Raw genomic sequence first — 17499 nt, forward strand, 5'->3', positions numbered from 1 at the left:
GCCTGGTCGGCGACGACCGGCTGGCGGCCACTGAGTGCTGCCATCTTACATGGTGCATATGCTGCCATCTTCAACCATATTAGCATAGTGCATATGCTGCCATCGTCAAACAGCTCTGGGTAATGTTGCCATCTACCCAAACGGCACAATGCACATCGCATGGGGCCGGGCACACTGCACTGAGCCACTAAAGAGGAAACTAAATAACGCTTTATATTTCTTAAAAAACTTGTCAACAAGATGACTTTTGGATAATGTTTTATATTTAGTACCTATGTGCATAAGGTATATGTGTACATACAATTTTATGCATGTAATAAAAACCGCTCTCATCAGCGGCTCCCGTATTGGATTTGATCTCTCACCGACAAAATGTCGACACCTCTGACCCGCACTCCGACCGACTGGCGACACGCGGGCGATTGATTGCCCCCGCGGGGCGGTTCTGATTCACACCGAATCAACGGGGAAATTCGGAAGCGATGGAAGCGCTCGTAAGCGACTTTACGTCGGGATGAAGTGAGAAACTGAAGGTAGTGGCTGAATGGTGAAATTCCCCCGGGGCCGATCTCGGGGGGTCACAGGTCACATGTCCGTCCCGGTGTGAGGGATTGATCAGCACAGGGACGCGGATTGATCGACAGGGAGCGACACGAATTCCGACCCGTCTAGCTTGGTATAGGACTTAGCTGAACCTTTGGTGATCTAGCTGATTTATAACATTAGTGCTCAGATGTTTGTCAGTGCCAATTGGGCTATATCGATAAAGCTAAAAGTAAAATAAGTTGCTCTTTACATAGCGCTCGAAGTCCTTTCCTTCAAATAAGTATTTTGATCATTAAGAAACGTATCGTGTGTGAGGAAAAACTGACTCCCTCGAGGGTCGGCACTGAGCAAAATTGAACCAAATTCCGGTACCAGCGAATGGGTATTCGGGTGCACATTTTGCCAACTGTATTTGTTTTGTTTGACGGCTAGGCTGTCCCGGTTTGACAAGACCATTTCGGGATAGACGTGATGGGATAAGGGGAAGACAGTGGACTGATAGGACAACAATACCGGATAGAGAGCTGTCAAGGCTGAGTCTGTCGGTCCAGTAAGACGAGCAATAAGCAGCCTTGCCGTTCGAACGGTGACGACCGCGACGGTTAGGTATCGCTTATGTTCTTGGAGTCTGCTCTTGGATGGACTAGTTGCCGATGGAAGTAACCCTGTCTAGGACTGGGGTGGGCAAGCATTGATCAGTGAAGCGCATTGGTGAGTTTTGAGGACTGTTAAAGTCGGATGATTTTCTGCTGCTGTGAAGGCCTTTCTTCCGGTCCACGGTCCTCCGCCGGCTGCGGCGTTAGTTGCGGCGGCGGCCGCCAGGTGGCAGGCTCAGTACGGTGCCTCGGGCGGCCGTCAGTGTCACACGGCCGGTCACCGGCGCCGGGCGGAGTCGGGATGGGCGGCTGGTTACCGGCGCTGGTGCTGGTGCCGGGGCTGGTGCTGGTGATCGTGCCGCTTCCTAGCCTACAGCTGCGGCCCGGCCGAAGTCTTGGCCGCTCCCACGATCTCGGTACCAACGTCTCCGACGTCCTCAACAATCTGATGAGCGAGGACAAGTACGACAGGAGAATCCGACCCGGCTTTGGCGGTGAGTGCAGCGAGGGAGCTCGGCGCTGGGAAGATCACGAGGTCAGGAATGATCACGCGACTGGTCACGAGGTCAGGGAGACAAAGGCAAGCTACGATGGTAGGCGATGGCCAGTGATCACGGTGGTAGGTCACGATATGACCTGACATCGGACGATGACACCTACTGTGACCAGTGGGTCCTTTTGCGGACAGGTGGGCCCGGTATCCAGAGAGAAACCCGTGTCATAGGATCGCCTTGGGCTTCACAGGACCCTTGTCATACAGTCGCCCCTTGCTGAGGGATCAGCCCGTTAGTTGACGATGCCGTTTGATGTTCGCTACTTGGATTACTGTGCCGGACTCGCTGCTAAAATTGAACGGCATAATTCATTTCGCATGTCATCCGCCGATGCCATCGATGCGATATGTTCGTATAGTATACAATGAACATTTAAACGAAGATTATAATATCCAGGCACTCTTTCCAGGCCCCATCAGTAAAAATTAATGCATGGATGCATGGATGGAATGGATGGAATGGAATCAATGGATCAATGAATGGAATGGAGTCATGGATGGCATGAAATCAATGGATCCGACCATGCATATCTGTGACAAAATGTCATTCTAGCGGGCCAGGCTTCACAAACCTTGCTCTTGCAAAATTGCAACTCTTGCTTCGTTGCTATTTCCAATCGCTTCCATACTAAAATCACCAAAAGTTGCACGTTCTCTGATTAATGTAAGCCATCGAGCCCAATGATATGCAGTGGTTTCCCTTTCAATCTCGCCTGGCCATTCCGTTTATATCGGACGGTTACAATCGCGGTTGTCAGAGCGTTGCTGGTCTTCCAGCTCTGAGAAGGCCTGGTAGAGAGGAAAGGAGAATAGAAGGAAAGATCTTGGGAGAAAGGTGACAGACGGTGACCCTAGTCTACATAGAGACAAATCGACATCGCGCTCATGGTTTCAGAATCAGTTAATTATGCAGATTGTACGGGCAATATTCCTTTGTTTATGACAACTGTAATCGGTATGTATTAACTTCAAATATACCATAAAGAGAATATAAGTATAGTACCTATCGTTTTTAAGTGAAAAAGACCAGTGCATGGCAGTCGACATCTATTTGATGGTGACATAAAAACCGTTTTCAAGTTCGAAGTAAATAGTCTATCTGCCTGCCTTATATCGCTATTCTGACCTTCCATCGGTGGGTGCGTTTGTGCGAGCTCGTGCGTGAATGCGTGCTGATGCGTGTGTGCATGTGCGCGCGTGCTTGCGTGCGTGTCCTTTGCGTGCGTGACGGCTGGTCGGTAGGTGTAAGGTCGAATCAGCAGGGCTCACCGCTGCCGGGTGTTGTATCGGTGGTTGAGCGGATCAGCGCTGACGCTGAGCGCGGCGAAAAAAGAACCACCGCTCAGCTCAGCTCAGCTCAGCTCAGCTCAGAGAGAGAGAGAGAGAGAGAGAGAGAGAGAGAGAGAGAGAGAGAGAGAGAGAGAGAGAGAGAGAGAGAGAGAGAGAGAGAGAGAGAGAGAGAGAGAGAGAGCGAGAGAGGGAGCTGGAGAGATGGAGAGATGGAGAGATGGAGAGAGGAAAGAGAGGGAGTGAGGGAGGGAGGGAGGGAACGAGAAATAGAAAGAGAAAGAGAGAGAGGCTTGATAGGGAGAGAGAAGGGAAGAGAGATAGAGGGAGAGAGAGAGAGAGAGAAAGAGAGAGAGAGAGGGAGAGAGAGAGAGAGAGAGAGAGAGAGAGAGAGAGAGAGAGAGAGAGAGAGAGAGAGAGAGAGAGAGAGAGAGAGAGAGAGAGAGAGAGAGAGAGAGAGAGAGAGAGAGAGAGAGAGCTATCACGTCCAACTCCTCGTCTCCTTTGCCATTTGTCGCCAGTCTCATCATATGTAACACTGTCCCAGTGTCCATCTACGTAGTCTCCTCCTCGCCTCTAGCACTGGCCTCCCCCCCCCTGTCTAGCAAAGTTTCCCTGCCTCTATGCTCCCATATAATCTCCCCAGTCCCCCGATCTGGTGACAGCGGTACAGCCGATTCACTCGGAGCCGCCATGGCCCACGACTCTTGGCATTACCTGCCAGATCGCATTGTTTGCAGCTCAGATATTGGACCGTGACGGCGACGGCGACGGCGAATATTGGCCTTATGACACCGTCTCGCCGTATCACCAGGCTCTTTGAGCTTTGCCGAGTCTAATCCACAGTGGTCCGGATATTATTACATAGATCATGGGCTATGAAGCCGAGGACCCAGTAAAGCTGTTCACTCAGGACGCCGTAATATTGGACGTGCATTTATGGGTCATGGGTCTGCGTCTATGTATGCGTCTACTTGATTTCACCTTTTGAAAACTACTTTGCTTCCCTTTGAAAACTGTTAGTTTTATTGATCAGGAGCGTTTGATTGCGCCTCCTTTGAACTACATAGCAGTAGTATTGCAACAAGCCTCATCCCACACGTTCCAATAATGCAGCGTTATTGAGACTGTTACTGCGTCACACAGGGATGAAGGATATTTGATCGTTTTTTTTTTCGTATTAGTCGACTTCAAAGCCGTTTCAGCTGCTGTCCACAGATCCCGGACAAGACCGCCAGCAGGACATCACAGGCTGACGCGCATTAGACGCGATACTGTCCACACTGTTGTGCAGGCTAAAAATTGTGTTCTGACTGACCTGACTTCAGAGGCGGATCCAGCTCAGAGTTTGGGGGGGGGGGGGAACCATAACAATTTATCGATTCTTTCCATGCATCGCCCATAGGCGTAATGTTAAAACTATGCCGTTTGGGGGGCAAATGCCCATTTTGCCCCCCCCCCCCCTGGATCCGCCACTGCCTGACTTAGCCACACAGATATGTCTGCACACGTCTTCACGCATCAGCTATTTCAGTTAGACTTTGAGGCTGATAGATAGGTAAAAACATATCGTAATAAGTTACGTTATAGCATAGATAACATGAACCATGTTATCTATGGTTATAGTAATCATATCTAAAGGATAACATAAAGGATAACATGAATGCATGCATGTGCCACTTTTTCGCGCTGTGTTAAATTCAGTGCGGAAAGTGGCTAAAGACAGTAGCAACGGATAATATCGAAAACATTCATCGCAATCGATGGACTTGTGCCAGATTCAGCAATGCATCAAAATACAGACAAGACCTTTGTGCCGCCTCTCCGCCGCCCCAGTATCGGTCTGCCTCTGTCCGGTGTGCCGCGAAGGTGACGGGTGCTCGTGTTGGCACAGACGGCCCCGCGGGGGTCAGTTCCGGCGTGCCTCGCCAGGGGAGAGAACACAATACAATCGGCGGGCGCTAGGACCGCCCGGGCCGGGGTACGGTGGACGGTGGACCGCCCGGGCCGGGGTACGGTGGACCGCGCGCGCTGGGGTACGGTGGACGGTGGACCGCACGCGCTGGTGGACGGTGGACCGCCCGCGCCGGGGTCCGGTGGACAGCCCGCGCCGGACCGGCAGGGCGGGCAGGAAGGAAGGAAGGGTCACAGGCCGTCCCTAGACCTTTGGTAGAGCGAATGTCGCACGTTGGCTCAGGCTGCATTCTTTGAATGTAGGATGCCGGAGGAGGGTTCTGTGCCGGGTGCGTTGATGGGCTCAGCAGGCTGCTTCACTCCCTCCAGTTTTTCATCGGCCACCGCGATACCATTTATATAAAGAGTTGCAGCTATTTACCTGCCGAAGATTTGCTATCATTGCTAAGCGTTGTTGCAAAAGCAATCACTGTGATAAAATATCTCGATAATATTCCGTTTGCAATTTTCCCTCTTTGGTTCCCTATCAAAATGGTCCACCTTAGCTCCCAAAACGGTATCCCCAAATCATTTCCCACATCAGTCTAACCATTTAAGACATCATTCGAACCATCCACTGATGCCGCTTCACCCACCTCCTCACTCAGTCAATAACCCTTGTGTCTCCGAAGTCCAGGGGTGTTGATGGGTGTTGTTGTTTTACTCCTACTCCCTAAGGGTGGCCGTGCCGGCACCTCTAATCAGGTAATGGAGTGAGCCTTGCACGCTCGGGTGACATGTGACCGAGTTCATACCGTGGACTAGGCACCGAGGGTGTCTCCGTGACCAGCCGGCGGGAGCCCCGCCACCGCGGCAATCCGAAATAGATGTTCATTGTCCACTGCGCAGGCGAAATATCAAATGAATCATTAGTATGTAGTATTTGTGTACCTTCATGGTATTTATTGTTTTAATACCTCTTTCAATTCCCCCAACCTTTGTTCGACGCAGCCTCTATCATTTCAACTATCTTGCCATCAGCAGAGTACGATATCTCAGTATGTGTCGTTCTGACATGGTTAAAACTGAATAATGGATAATCCTATTTGGATATCGCAAGCGATCCCGAGCAGATGCACTTAATAATGCGTTCACTTTACATTTTTTTATAATTTTTTTTTCTAACTACACCGCCACCCATTAAAGGAAAAGGGCCACCTTCGTGAAATATGAAGATATCGTTGTTTTTCATTTTGACATTATTATTTTTCATTTTCTTTTTAAAACTGGTGCCAGAAGTGCACAATTCGCGAAAAAGTATTTAAAACTATTTAACATATTGGTACTATGTTGATACTCTCTACGGCACCTACTGTATGATGGCATAGCGATGACGTCACACTCAAGCCAATCAGCGTTCAGAAGACAGACTCGTCGGATTGTGTCAGATAAGGTGATTGGTTAAAGCTGAGCTGGTTGGAGCTGATTGGTAAAAAACCAAAGCCTCGCCGCGGGTGGCTGTATTGTCGGATAAGAACGCATTCCTGGGATAAGAACGCATTCCTGGAGCATTTTCTTTTAAAATTGCCAATAACTACGAATGGAGGCCGAAATCGGCCGTAAGGAGGTAGACAGAGAGGTTTTCGGACACGGGCTACAAGATGGCTATCTCAGTTTCAATCCCCATGTTAAAGGTGGCCCTTTTCCTTTAATAGGTGACCAGGAGTGCCCCCTCCCTCAGCCCAGCGACTCACAGAACCTTACTTTACCACCAGAGAAAACATAAAAATGGCAAAGTCGCGGCACTCCCTGCTAAGAAACGGAAAACAACTCAAAATAAGCAACCAGTCGGTAAGAGGAAGTATGGTTAGTTAGAAAAAAAAAAACGGCAAAAGATGTCCCCGCTGAAAGCAGCGGGAGACTAAATCACTACTTCCAATATCATGTTTTATGATGTAAAAGAACACTCATTCAGGGTTAGTAAAGGGACACATACATACACACAAAGCACAGGTTCTGGTCAGTATTCTGCAAAAGGTCATGTGTGACCGGATGAACCCTTCCAGCTAAGCAGAGCTTGTTGCTGGTCGGGGTTACCGGTCACAACGCCGTAAGGGTGGGTTCGGTGTAAGCCACAGTCACTATGGCTGACACGGCTGACAGGCTACGCTATACGAGTAGGTGTTTGGAGGAGTTGAATAAAAAACTACAACGTGATACAACGCATGCATATTATTCTATTTGAAAGTACCTTATTTATTTGCATATTTTACTATTGATTATTGAACTTATGTAAACAAAAGCTACACAGGGTGTTCTAGGAAATACTCCTTACTTATTTTCTTTACTTGCAATTTAGACATGTTGATAATGCATTGAGCGTTAAATTGAGTTGCCATAATTTTATTCCAGATGCGAGGCCCAAGCCATGTTACATTACGAGTGCAGTATAATCTTTTTTATAAATGGTTCAATGAACTGTTGACGATTTCTGGTCCTTGAATCGCTAGGGTCACTAAGGGTAAATAATCCACCAACAGATGATGGGAGAGAAAGAGAAAGTTTTCTGTGCATTAAGATAATAGCCTGCTGTTTTGCTATATTATGAACTTTGAGAAGCTTAAGGCTTTTGAAAATTTCCTCTGTGTGTGCTAAACGATGTTGATGAGTAATAATACGAATGGCTCGCTTCTGAAGCAACTCAATTTTGTTTAAGTAAGAAGGAAATGTAAATCCCCACACCACACAACAATAATTGATATATGGTAAGACCAGTGAATTGTACAAAAGAGTTAGCAAATGAGTATCAAGGAAAAATTTTGCTCTGCTCATTACCCCAATGTTACGACTGATAACTGTTGTTAAGTGGTCAATATGGAGATTCCATTTAAGGTTCGGATCTATAATCATTCCTAAGTACTTGACTGATTGAATAGCCTCAATAGGATCACCATTTAATGTTACATTAAGTTCTGCTGGATTGAGTGTATTATTGTAGATTTGATACACTGTTTTCTTTGTGTTGAGGCTAAGTTTATTTGCTTGCAACCACGTGCATATCATGGGCAATACACATATACATCCTTTATCAAGCGCTTTTTCACCTGAATTACGTTGTTAACGTTTATAATTGGGCTGTCTTTTTAGTTCATAGGCCGTCACTGGCTGCTTTTTACACACCAGCCCACACTTTGTCTCGCAGTGACCTTTGTAGTCGGCACTCGTGGCTCAAAGTTCCGACCTTTTCTCCCAGTTTGGAATGTTGAACGAGAAGAAAACTCCCGTAATCCCTCTCTAGCCCAAGGCTACGCGCTGAGCGCACCGGTTAACCACCCGCCTAAGTTTGCCGGGCACGCAAAGCATCCCTAAACGTCGGTTTATCTATCATCCGATGAAAGCCTAAGTTCACACACTTAGTGAAACATTCATGAAGGGTAGCAGCCAGTAAGCCAATGGATGACGTCGCGTGGCCTAGCTGCATGCTAGTCCTGGCATATTTTTACAAGAGACGCAGGAAGGTCACAGTTCAGGATAGCTCTCGAGATGAGGTGTACGATATGACAGTCGTTGTCATCGTCAACGTCGCCGATGACATCATACCAATGTCCCCAGCCGTCTGTCTTCGTCGGCGGAGCGATCTATGCAGTTATGGATGCATTCGCTGGTTTGCGGGCGGTAACAGCTTATTGTGTTGAGGGGCGCCACTCATTGTATATTTTTTTCCGGGATCGGCGAGTGACATGCTGACGGTAGAGAGAAAGCGAGAGAGAGGGGGAGAGAGAAAGGGAGAGAGGGAGAGAATCTTCTTCGGCAGTTGCAGGTTATCAGCCTTCACGCTGAAAGTTAGCACACGGCTTACTGACAGGATGCGATGACACACTACGATACGATGTGTCGATTTCAGGAGTCAGTTTTCCGAATTCGCTCAAAGATAACAGCCAATATGCTGTTGATTATATATAAATCAATGAATAAAGATTCTGCACGCTGTTTTAAAATCGTATCAAACCAAGATCCACTGCCTTGAGACTTGAGAGTGTTGCAAGGCTGCGACATTTTAGGATCATGAAAGTGAGAGGTTCATTTATGGTGTCATAGATCAGTTACTTCACACACACACACAAAAAAAATGCAGCTTTCACAAGATCCGGCCTGAATCATAGATCAGGTATTCCAACTTTCAGCTCTGGCCTGCACCTTTCGAGCAATGGCAAAAGACAACAGGGGGAGGCACCCCTTTCGGCTAGGGAGCGTCAACGATGTATGTACGGAACGGATAAATTGGGTTGTGTCATATTCCAGCTGGCAATCAAAATTCGCAACCACTATTATAAATCCGGAAATGGAGGATTATATTTCGCGTGCGGTGCGGCCGTTTCACCTGTATTTTGCCACTGACGCATGCTTTGCTACTGTATTGTCTGCAGTTAATTCACCACGCTGTCATAGTGGTATGCATCAAAACGGCTTATTGGACCGCTCAAATGAATTCCATGTCAACAATGCTTTGAAGATGGTGCATGGTCAGCTTTCTGCAAAGACACACTTGGATCTTTACCGGCTTATAAACCGGTCAACAGCGGTGGAGAATTAGTTTTAGGTTTGGGGTCAAAAATCTGTTGTGAGATATAAAACATGGTCAAAGTGTTATTATGCATACGAATGCTGTAAATTACAAAGAAAGCATACCATTCTCATTTCCATATTTGATGGATGCTATTCAGAAGTTTGCCCTCTGATGACTTTGTCCAATTTTGTCACCAAAGCAACCCAATAGCTTTTCCTCTAAAAATTCACTATCTGGCAGAGGAAAACAAACACAAAAGGCATCTACTAAAAGTATCTTAAATGTTATTCAAAAGCTTGACTGGCCTGTTAACTTCACAAAGCGGGTTAGTTAGCAAAAGCCACAAAGTTCTATGATGCTGAGCTACAACTGCTAGACGACTGAATAAATATGAAGTGGACCAGCAAATCCGACACCCAGAGAACGCAATCTCAGTTTTTCATAGCTCGTAGTGACGAACTAACTCAGATGTCGCATCTAACGAAAGCCTGTTCTGGCTATTGGGTCTCACTCATTAACTTATGTGAAAGCTGGCTCTTCCAGACCTTGCGATATCTAAATATACCCCCGCTGATCCACCTCACCCCACGTCACATCCCCTCCCTACAGCACACCGCACGGCCGTTCAGTAGCTCCGTGCCGAGATTGGGTATCGGACCGGCCGTCCCCCGACTCCAGCGGCGGCCGATTGAAGGCGGTGTCGGTGGCGGGTGACCGGCCGACCGCAGTGCGCTCTGGGGAGCGGCGGCCCCACTGTACGGTCACCAGTGATGACCCGTGGGCTGTCCGAACGCCGTGCCACCTCCCTCTGAGGTACCGGCAGGCAGAGAGGTGGAATAGACGACCCGGCCGCGGAGCAGAGAGTCACACGGGGCGGGTCCTCGGAACAGAGATGGAGAAGGGTGGTGGAGTGTCTCCTGTTTGTGAATTGTGTTTGTTTTTCGTCGAGATCGCTGCAATAATGCTGTGTGAATGGGACAGACACACAAACTTGCATTATAATGGGATTCATCAAATCGAGAGCTGAGTGTAAAAATCTCGGATTGACTCGGAGGGTTCCACAAAGGCGTTTTTTATCCAGGAAAGCGACAATGTCACAAATATAGTTCCAAATAGCTAGTCAAGTTCTGCAGTTTTGTTCACATTTCGCAGCAACCATTATGTAATTTGCTTGAAATTGTCTGGAGCATCTATATTGTATGTATGTTAAGTGAAGGAATGTAAACCAGTATAACGCCTTTTGGGGCGACTAACGGAGCGAGCGAGAGGGGGGGCCTTGCACGTGCGAAATTGCGAGGGGGTACCTCCAACTGACTTGTGCACGGCACCCTACTAACCGGTCTCTAGCGATGTGCCAAATTTGGGCACAATTGGCCCAGCCATTCTCGAGATCTGGAAGCGGCACCCTGCACGTGCGCACGTGCAAAATGGGTCCCAACTGACTTGTGCACGGCACCCTACTAACCGGTCCCTAACTGTGTACCAAATTTGAGCGCAATCGGTCGAGCCGTTCTCGAGATCTGGAAACGACCCCTGCACGTGCGCACGTGCAGCAGCGCCCCAACTCTGGCACATGGATATGCAGTGCCTAGTGGGTGTCTACCTACATGCCAACTTTCAGCGCAATCGGCCAAGTAGTTACCGAGATATTGCAACAATTACAAAACGGACACCTCTTCGTTTTGCACGTGGCACGTGCATAAGGGGTCACCCACATGCATCGGGAATAGTCCAATACTTGGTAGAAGGAATGAAGCTACCCTACAAAAATTACCGCGTGTAAATCGGTCAAGTGGTTGCTGAGATATAAGCCTCGCAAAAGCGTGACCACGGCCGGCCGGCCGGCCGCTCAATACTCAGAAATTTCCGTTAAAGGAAATAGTTCACTTTTTAACATGGGTTTTGAACTGGAATAGCAGTTCCGTAGCTTGGGCTGAGACGAGCATAAATCAGGAGCTTTTACAGCCCAACGATCACCCTAGGCAAAGATATTCTATTTCTCGTCCCGAAAAAGGTGTCTTGCGTTGAGGATGTGTGCCTTGCATATATTTCCATCCAGTATGAAAAGAGCATGGGTCCCGAAAATTCTTCAGAAACTAGAGAAATTATCTACGAGAACTTTGAGAAATTCTCGTACTGATCAATTAGGACATTCAGGGGAACATTATCAGATCGAGCAGATCGCCCAAATGCCGGTGGCTGCGATAATTTCTCTGTTTCTGAAGAATTTTCGGGACCCATGCTCTTTTCATACTGGATCGCGTGTGCCTTACAGAAACTGAAAAGTTCTTCCTATATCAAAATATAGAAAATAATATTTTGTTATAAAAAGGTTTTATTTTCTTTGCTGATTATTTTGAACATAAAAAATCATAAATCCGTTGCAAAAAAAATAATTTCGTGAAAGTGAACTATTTCCTTTAAAGGGACCCTCCCACCTTAACACCAGTATAACGCCTTTTGGGGCGACTAACGGAGCGAGCGAGAGGGTGGGCCTTGCACGTGCGAAATTGCGAGGGGGTACCTCCAACTGACTTGTGCACGGCACCCTACTAACTGGTCTCTAGCGATGTGCCAAATTTGGGCACAATCGGCCCAGCCGTTCTCGAGATCTGGAAGCGGCACCCTGCACGTGCGCACGTGCAAAATGGGTCCCAACTGACTTGTGCACGGCACCCTACTAACCGGTCCCTAACCGTGTACCAAATTTGAGCGCAATCGGTCCAGCCGTTCCCGAGATCTGGAAACGACCCCTGCACGTGCGCACGTGCAGCAGCACCCCAACTATGGCACATGTATATGCAGTGCCTAGTGGGTGCCTACCTACATGCCAACTTTCAGCGCAATCGGCCAAGTAGTTACCGAGATATTGCAACAATTACAAAACTGACACCTCTTCGTTTTGCACGTGGCACGTGCATAAGGGGTCACCCACATGCATCGGGAATAGTCCAATACTTGGTAGAAGGAATGAAGCTACCCTACAAAAATTACCGCGTGTAAATCGGTCAAGTGGTTGCTGAGATATAAGCCTCGCAAAAGCGTGACCACGGCCGGCCGGCCGGCCGGCCGCTCATACTCAGAAATTTCCGTTAATCTAAGGAAAGACTACGCTCGCTTCGCTCGCTCCGTAATTAGATTTGAGTTGAGATAGCCAAAATGGGGTCCCTGGCTCACAATTACCGGTTTCGGCACTCACAACATCGAGAAATGCCTTAAATCGGAAATATTGAATTTCAAAATTGCAGCATTTTGATTCAGAGGGGCTAATGCTTAGGAATACCCCTCTGAATGTGTGACGTCAGCGCAAATATCTAGCGATTTTTAAATGTTTGACTAAAACGTTTTGTAGCACGCGGTGGTATATGCTGCTTTGCGCGCAACAAATGCCGCACTTCCAAATAAAGTCGCTAGGAACAGCGGAGATCCCAAAAAGTAAACAAAAGTAAAAGTCTAATATCTTGAAAACCGGTGAATATTTTTCGATGAAATTTAGTAGATATTTGTTTTTGCTCTTTCTGAACCGAGCGACATCACTTTCATGCCAATTCATTAACTTTTTTGAAGGTGGGAGGGTCCCTTTAATCTAAGGAAAGACTACGCTCGCTTCGCTCGCTCCGTAATAATGCGACTTAAATGGTGCAACTCAGAGGACGGTTACATGGTCGTCCTATAGCCGCATTCGAAACATTTTGTTATTAGGGTCATGCCAAGGAAACGATGGGATGTTTTCACATTTTGATCTCTGTTCTTCTTTTGCCATAAAAGGGATAATGGTGTTCGATCCAAGATTTTATCATCAGCCCAGGTCTTTTTACTAAGGCCGTATTTCTTAGGTAGGTACCCGCGGGGCCGTAAATGACATGATATTCGCAAAATCAGTGCCTTGTTACTACATGGCGTAGTTACAATGCAAACACTAACGTCGCGTGGGTATAGTGGGGTTTACACAGGGCATTGGTTTAGAAGGACGTTATCGGCTGGCTCAGATTCGGTGGTGAGGTAGTCGGTCTCACTTCTACCAGCAGAGAACGAGTTTAGGGCTGAAAAAGTGGCAATAACAAATTATTAAACTTAGAGTTCGGTCTTAGGCATCTCTTCGCATGAGACGGGTAGGAGTATTCCATTGATTTTTTCTCACGCATTGCTGGTATATAATATGGCTGGAGTGGTTATGAATGTTTAAATTTATGAACTCTTCTGATGCTGCGATGTAGTTCATACTTTATTTCAGGTTCGACATTTTCCCACTATTAAGTTATCTGTAAGTAAGCATGGGCAACACATGTGTCCTTGTTACGGCAACTTAGGTGCTGTGCCACTGAAATATGTCACCTCCACTGCAGTCTCATCGGTCGTTTAGGGAATTAAGTACCGCTGCTACGCCCACCGTCAGAAATATTGTCCGGTATTAAATCCAGCGCTGAGCTGCTGACACAGTGAGCAGCTTCGACTTGAATACAGTAGTCTCCGTCCCCGCTGAAACCAAATATACTGCGCATTCTAAATCTCTCCAAAGTGGCCATTAAAAGCTGACTTAATTCCTTCACGGAACATTTTCTATTGAGCACTAACTGCAGACCTTTATGTTGGTATCGCTAATGTGCAATTTGTCGTTCAGAAGTTGAATTCGAAGTTGTCGTGGATGAGGAAAAGAACTATGAAGCGTTTTCAAGAAAGTGTCTGCTATTTAGCTTAGAAAGCGAACAGTCCCGCTGCTGAGGCCCGACACTTGCCATCATGTGGAGCTCAGTTTAACTTTATTGGTTGCATCTAAGAGAAAAGGCGGTGTTAACTGCTTAGCTAGCGATACGAAAACATAACGAGCAATATTTCTTCATCACCAATAGTCAATAAACCAATCCGTATTCATAGGTCACCACTGAAAGCACCCACCAAAGCAGCTCGATATCAGTAAAGCAAGTGTTGCAGAAATGTGGCTAGACCCTTCTCCACCCACGACTAGCCTTCTCCCCCGGACGTATTGCCCGTCTAACTTACACGATACTCCCACCCGTCTGTCCCGAAGGTCCGCCGAAGACCGAGTTCCTAGCCCCATCAGTTGTTGTTTATTATCACTTTGTTTCGGCTCAGCCCTCCGAGCCTTCTCGCCAGCTCGTTGTGTCGAGAGCGACCACACCGTGGGAGTGTATTAAGCCCACGACTTTCTCTCAAATCAACACCTCGCTCCCCGAAGTCCCTCTGAGTACGTTCCGATGTCGTCCCGATACCGCCTTGATGGTGCATCGATGACGTCCAAATGACGTCCCAATGACGCTGCAATGTCGCACCGACAAGCCTCGATTTCGGTTCAGGTTCATTGACCGTCGCCGCTACCACCACCGCCGCCGCCGCCGCCGCCGCTACCACCGCCACCACCGCCGCCGCCGCCACCGCCGCCGCCGCCACCGCCGCTACCACCGGAAGCTGTCTCCGTGACGGAGAGTCGGCGCCAGGCGGCGCGGCGGCCAATGGGCGGCGGTGGCGCGCCGCGTTTGTCTCGGTGCGCCGCTGTCCGCCGCAGATCCGGCGCCGGATCCGGCGACACTGGCCGGCCGGACAGACCGCGGTCGGTGGCCGCCATCCGCCTTCTTCAATGGCTGTCAGAAACAGCCGCGCCTATGGCGCCGAAATGGGAGCGTGAGCGAACGGCGTAGTTGTCGCCACCACGCTTATTGCGGGGAAGAACGATTGCGTGAAGCAATCGCAATATTAGTCAATTTTGTCAATTAAACAGTTAACTTCAGATATAAGGTTTCAGAGCCAGCTCGCAACCAAAATACAACCGTGAAAGCGGCATTGTGAACTACGTCCACAAGACTACAACAAAATACGACAGAAAACCAGTACTAACATACTTTTTACTTGAAGAAACATGTATTTTTGATATATATATATATATATATATATATATATATATATATATATATATATATATATATATATATATATGTATGGCTTGTACCATCTTGTGCCAATGCAAGAACCTATGAGACTAAGCGTTCCGTCTCGTCTATCAGCTCACAGCAGAACTGAAGAGTGGTACGATCCGGACGCTACCCGTGGCGCCATGGCATTTTGACGATCAGCATGCATTTGTTTATGAAACGGTCGATGTCGTATGTTGACGCTAGCCTCCACATGCTCAGTCCCCGGAGACTGTGGATATGAATATTTCAACGATTGATTACCGGAATGTGACCCATAAACTGTTGACTCCGCCGTTCTTTAATAGCGCTCGCCGTCGTTCAGCAAGTGTTTTATAGCGGATCGTTCACTTATTGTTTTGTCTGCTAGTAAACGCGGCCCTGTCCGCTTCCTATGAGACATTTTGTAGACTTTCAGTTAGCATTCGAAAAAGGAGAAATGAACAAGCTTGGAAAAGATACCATTCAACTCCACTGAGACCTACAACAAACTGGCATATTTGTTTTGAGTATAATATTGACAAGACTAATCAATCCATGGCGTCCACATGAACTACATATCCTGCATGTCCATCACGTATTGTATGGATACCCTCGCCTGATGTGTAAGTTCAACATGTCAGCATAATTGACGGCTCTGCTTACACATGACCGGTCGTTCCGAGATTCGGTGCCCTTTTATGACTCATCTACACTTGCATCTACGGCCGAAGCCTTTACATCGTCACTATCACCGTTCCTTTTCATATTTTTTTTTTCAGTAAAGTGCAATAATAGTTTCGGCAGCGAATTTTGTTATGACTCTTGGCGAAATGAAGTGACAAATATTCAGAATGTCATATAAGTCAGAAGCTATCTTTCCAGCAAATACCAATACTTTCTTTTCGTATCAGATTTCAGATCGCAAGCCATTTAACTCCATCACAATCCATCGCAATCCATTAAAAAAAAACACCCACAGAATGAGATACTCGCTGTTTGTCACCGAACACACTTGTCAGTCACCCATCCTTTCTTTGTCTGTCTTCGACCTAGTGCACCTTCATTTATTGTTCCACTCTCCTGCTTTATGGGCCTGCTCTTGACGGGTGACATCCAACAATTCTGAAATCGCCGCGCTCGCAAAGCTGACTCGTACATTTCGAACTTCAGCTCGAAACTTTGTCACGACCCAGCGTTTCCCCGATACGATATTGAGAATCGGAGTTCGCACTTTACCGTGGCGCCATCGATGAGTATCTATCAGGATAAAGGTGTCCAAACTTGTTCAGGTTATTGTTTTTACTGTCACTTGTCGTGTCAGTTGTGACTGTGAGTTCTCTGGTGATATTCCAGCACGAGGCTAAAGTATTGCTGATATTGTCCCCATTCGACACGGCAGTGGCACACTTTGGCAAATGCGACACACTTCGGTAAGCTGTGAGTGTGTGTCTCCGGCTAGACGCCATCTTACAATGATTGATGGTGTGTTTCGAAGGAAAGATAATGGTCCGATATATTGCATTAGCCTCCGGTAATCTGATACAAGAAGATGGCGTGCAGGGTACACGGCGCTAGTTAGCTTTCAACATTGTTCTTGTCGAACGATTAATCGACAGATAAGGACTGGCCTAATTGACTGCATTTAACTATTTATAGAGGCGCAATCGACCGTGACATTTTGTGGCGTTAAGAAACTTCCTTCGACTTATTTCGATACAGTGTAGTTGTAAATTGATGTTATAAGTGACATACATTGTTAAAAATTGTTCGCAATAATAAGCAAATACATTATACTTTCCATGTCATTTAGGGGAGAGTGGGGTAAGATGCTCAGGGTGGGAAAGACGCCCCACCCCCTCTAGCGGCGAAACAAAGAATCGAACCTGGAAATTAATGTTCTTAGCGTAAAGCGGAAGCCTGCTTTGTTAACTGCACACAAATTTGCGAAGCTCAGTTGGGCAACGGCTGGCTGGTGATTGCATGTTTTTTATTTGCTGCTTTCAAAAAAATATTTTGGTGTCAAAACATTGTAAATATCAAAGAAGGTAGATAATTTTTGCGTCCCTTGCTATAGTCGTGTTACATAAACATGTGTGTACTGTGTCCCAAACAGTTTGTTTCAGGGTGTAGTTTTATGGCTAACAAATT

General features: G+C 47.2%; 1 protein-coding gene across 1 annotated transcript in view; it reads left to right on the plus strand.

Moving 5' to 3' along the window:
* The first annotated feature begins 1409 nt into the window (after positions 1-1409).
* The window catches only part of LOC122388954 (gamma-aminobutyric acid receptor subunit alpha-6-like), a 40298-nt gene continuing 24208 nt past the window's right edge, over positions 1410-17499 (plus strand). The window contains exon 1 of the mRNA XM_043380548.1: positions 1410-1636. Within this exon, the coding sequence (XP_043236483.1) occupies positions 1444-1636 (193 nt within the window). The 5' untranslated portion in view covers positions 1410-1443. The remainder of the gene's footprint in view (positions 1637-17499) is intronic.

Source organism: Amphibalanus amphitrite, unplaced genomic scaffold (assembly GCF_019059575.1).
Source record: "Amphibalanus amphitrite isolate SeventyFive unplaced genomic scaffold, NRLGWU_Aamphi_draft 000339F_arrow, whole genome shotgun sequence".
NCBI classification, from domain to species: domain Eukaryota; kingdom Metazoa; phylum Arthropoda; class Thecostraca; order Balanomorpha; family Balanidae; genus Amphibalanus; species Amphibalanus amphitrite.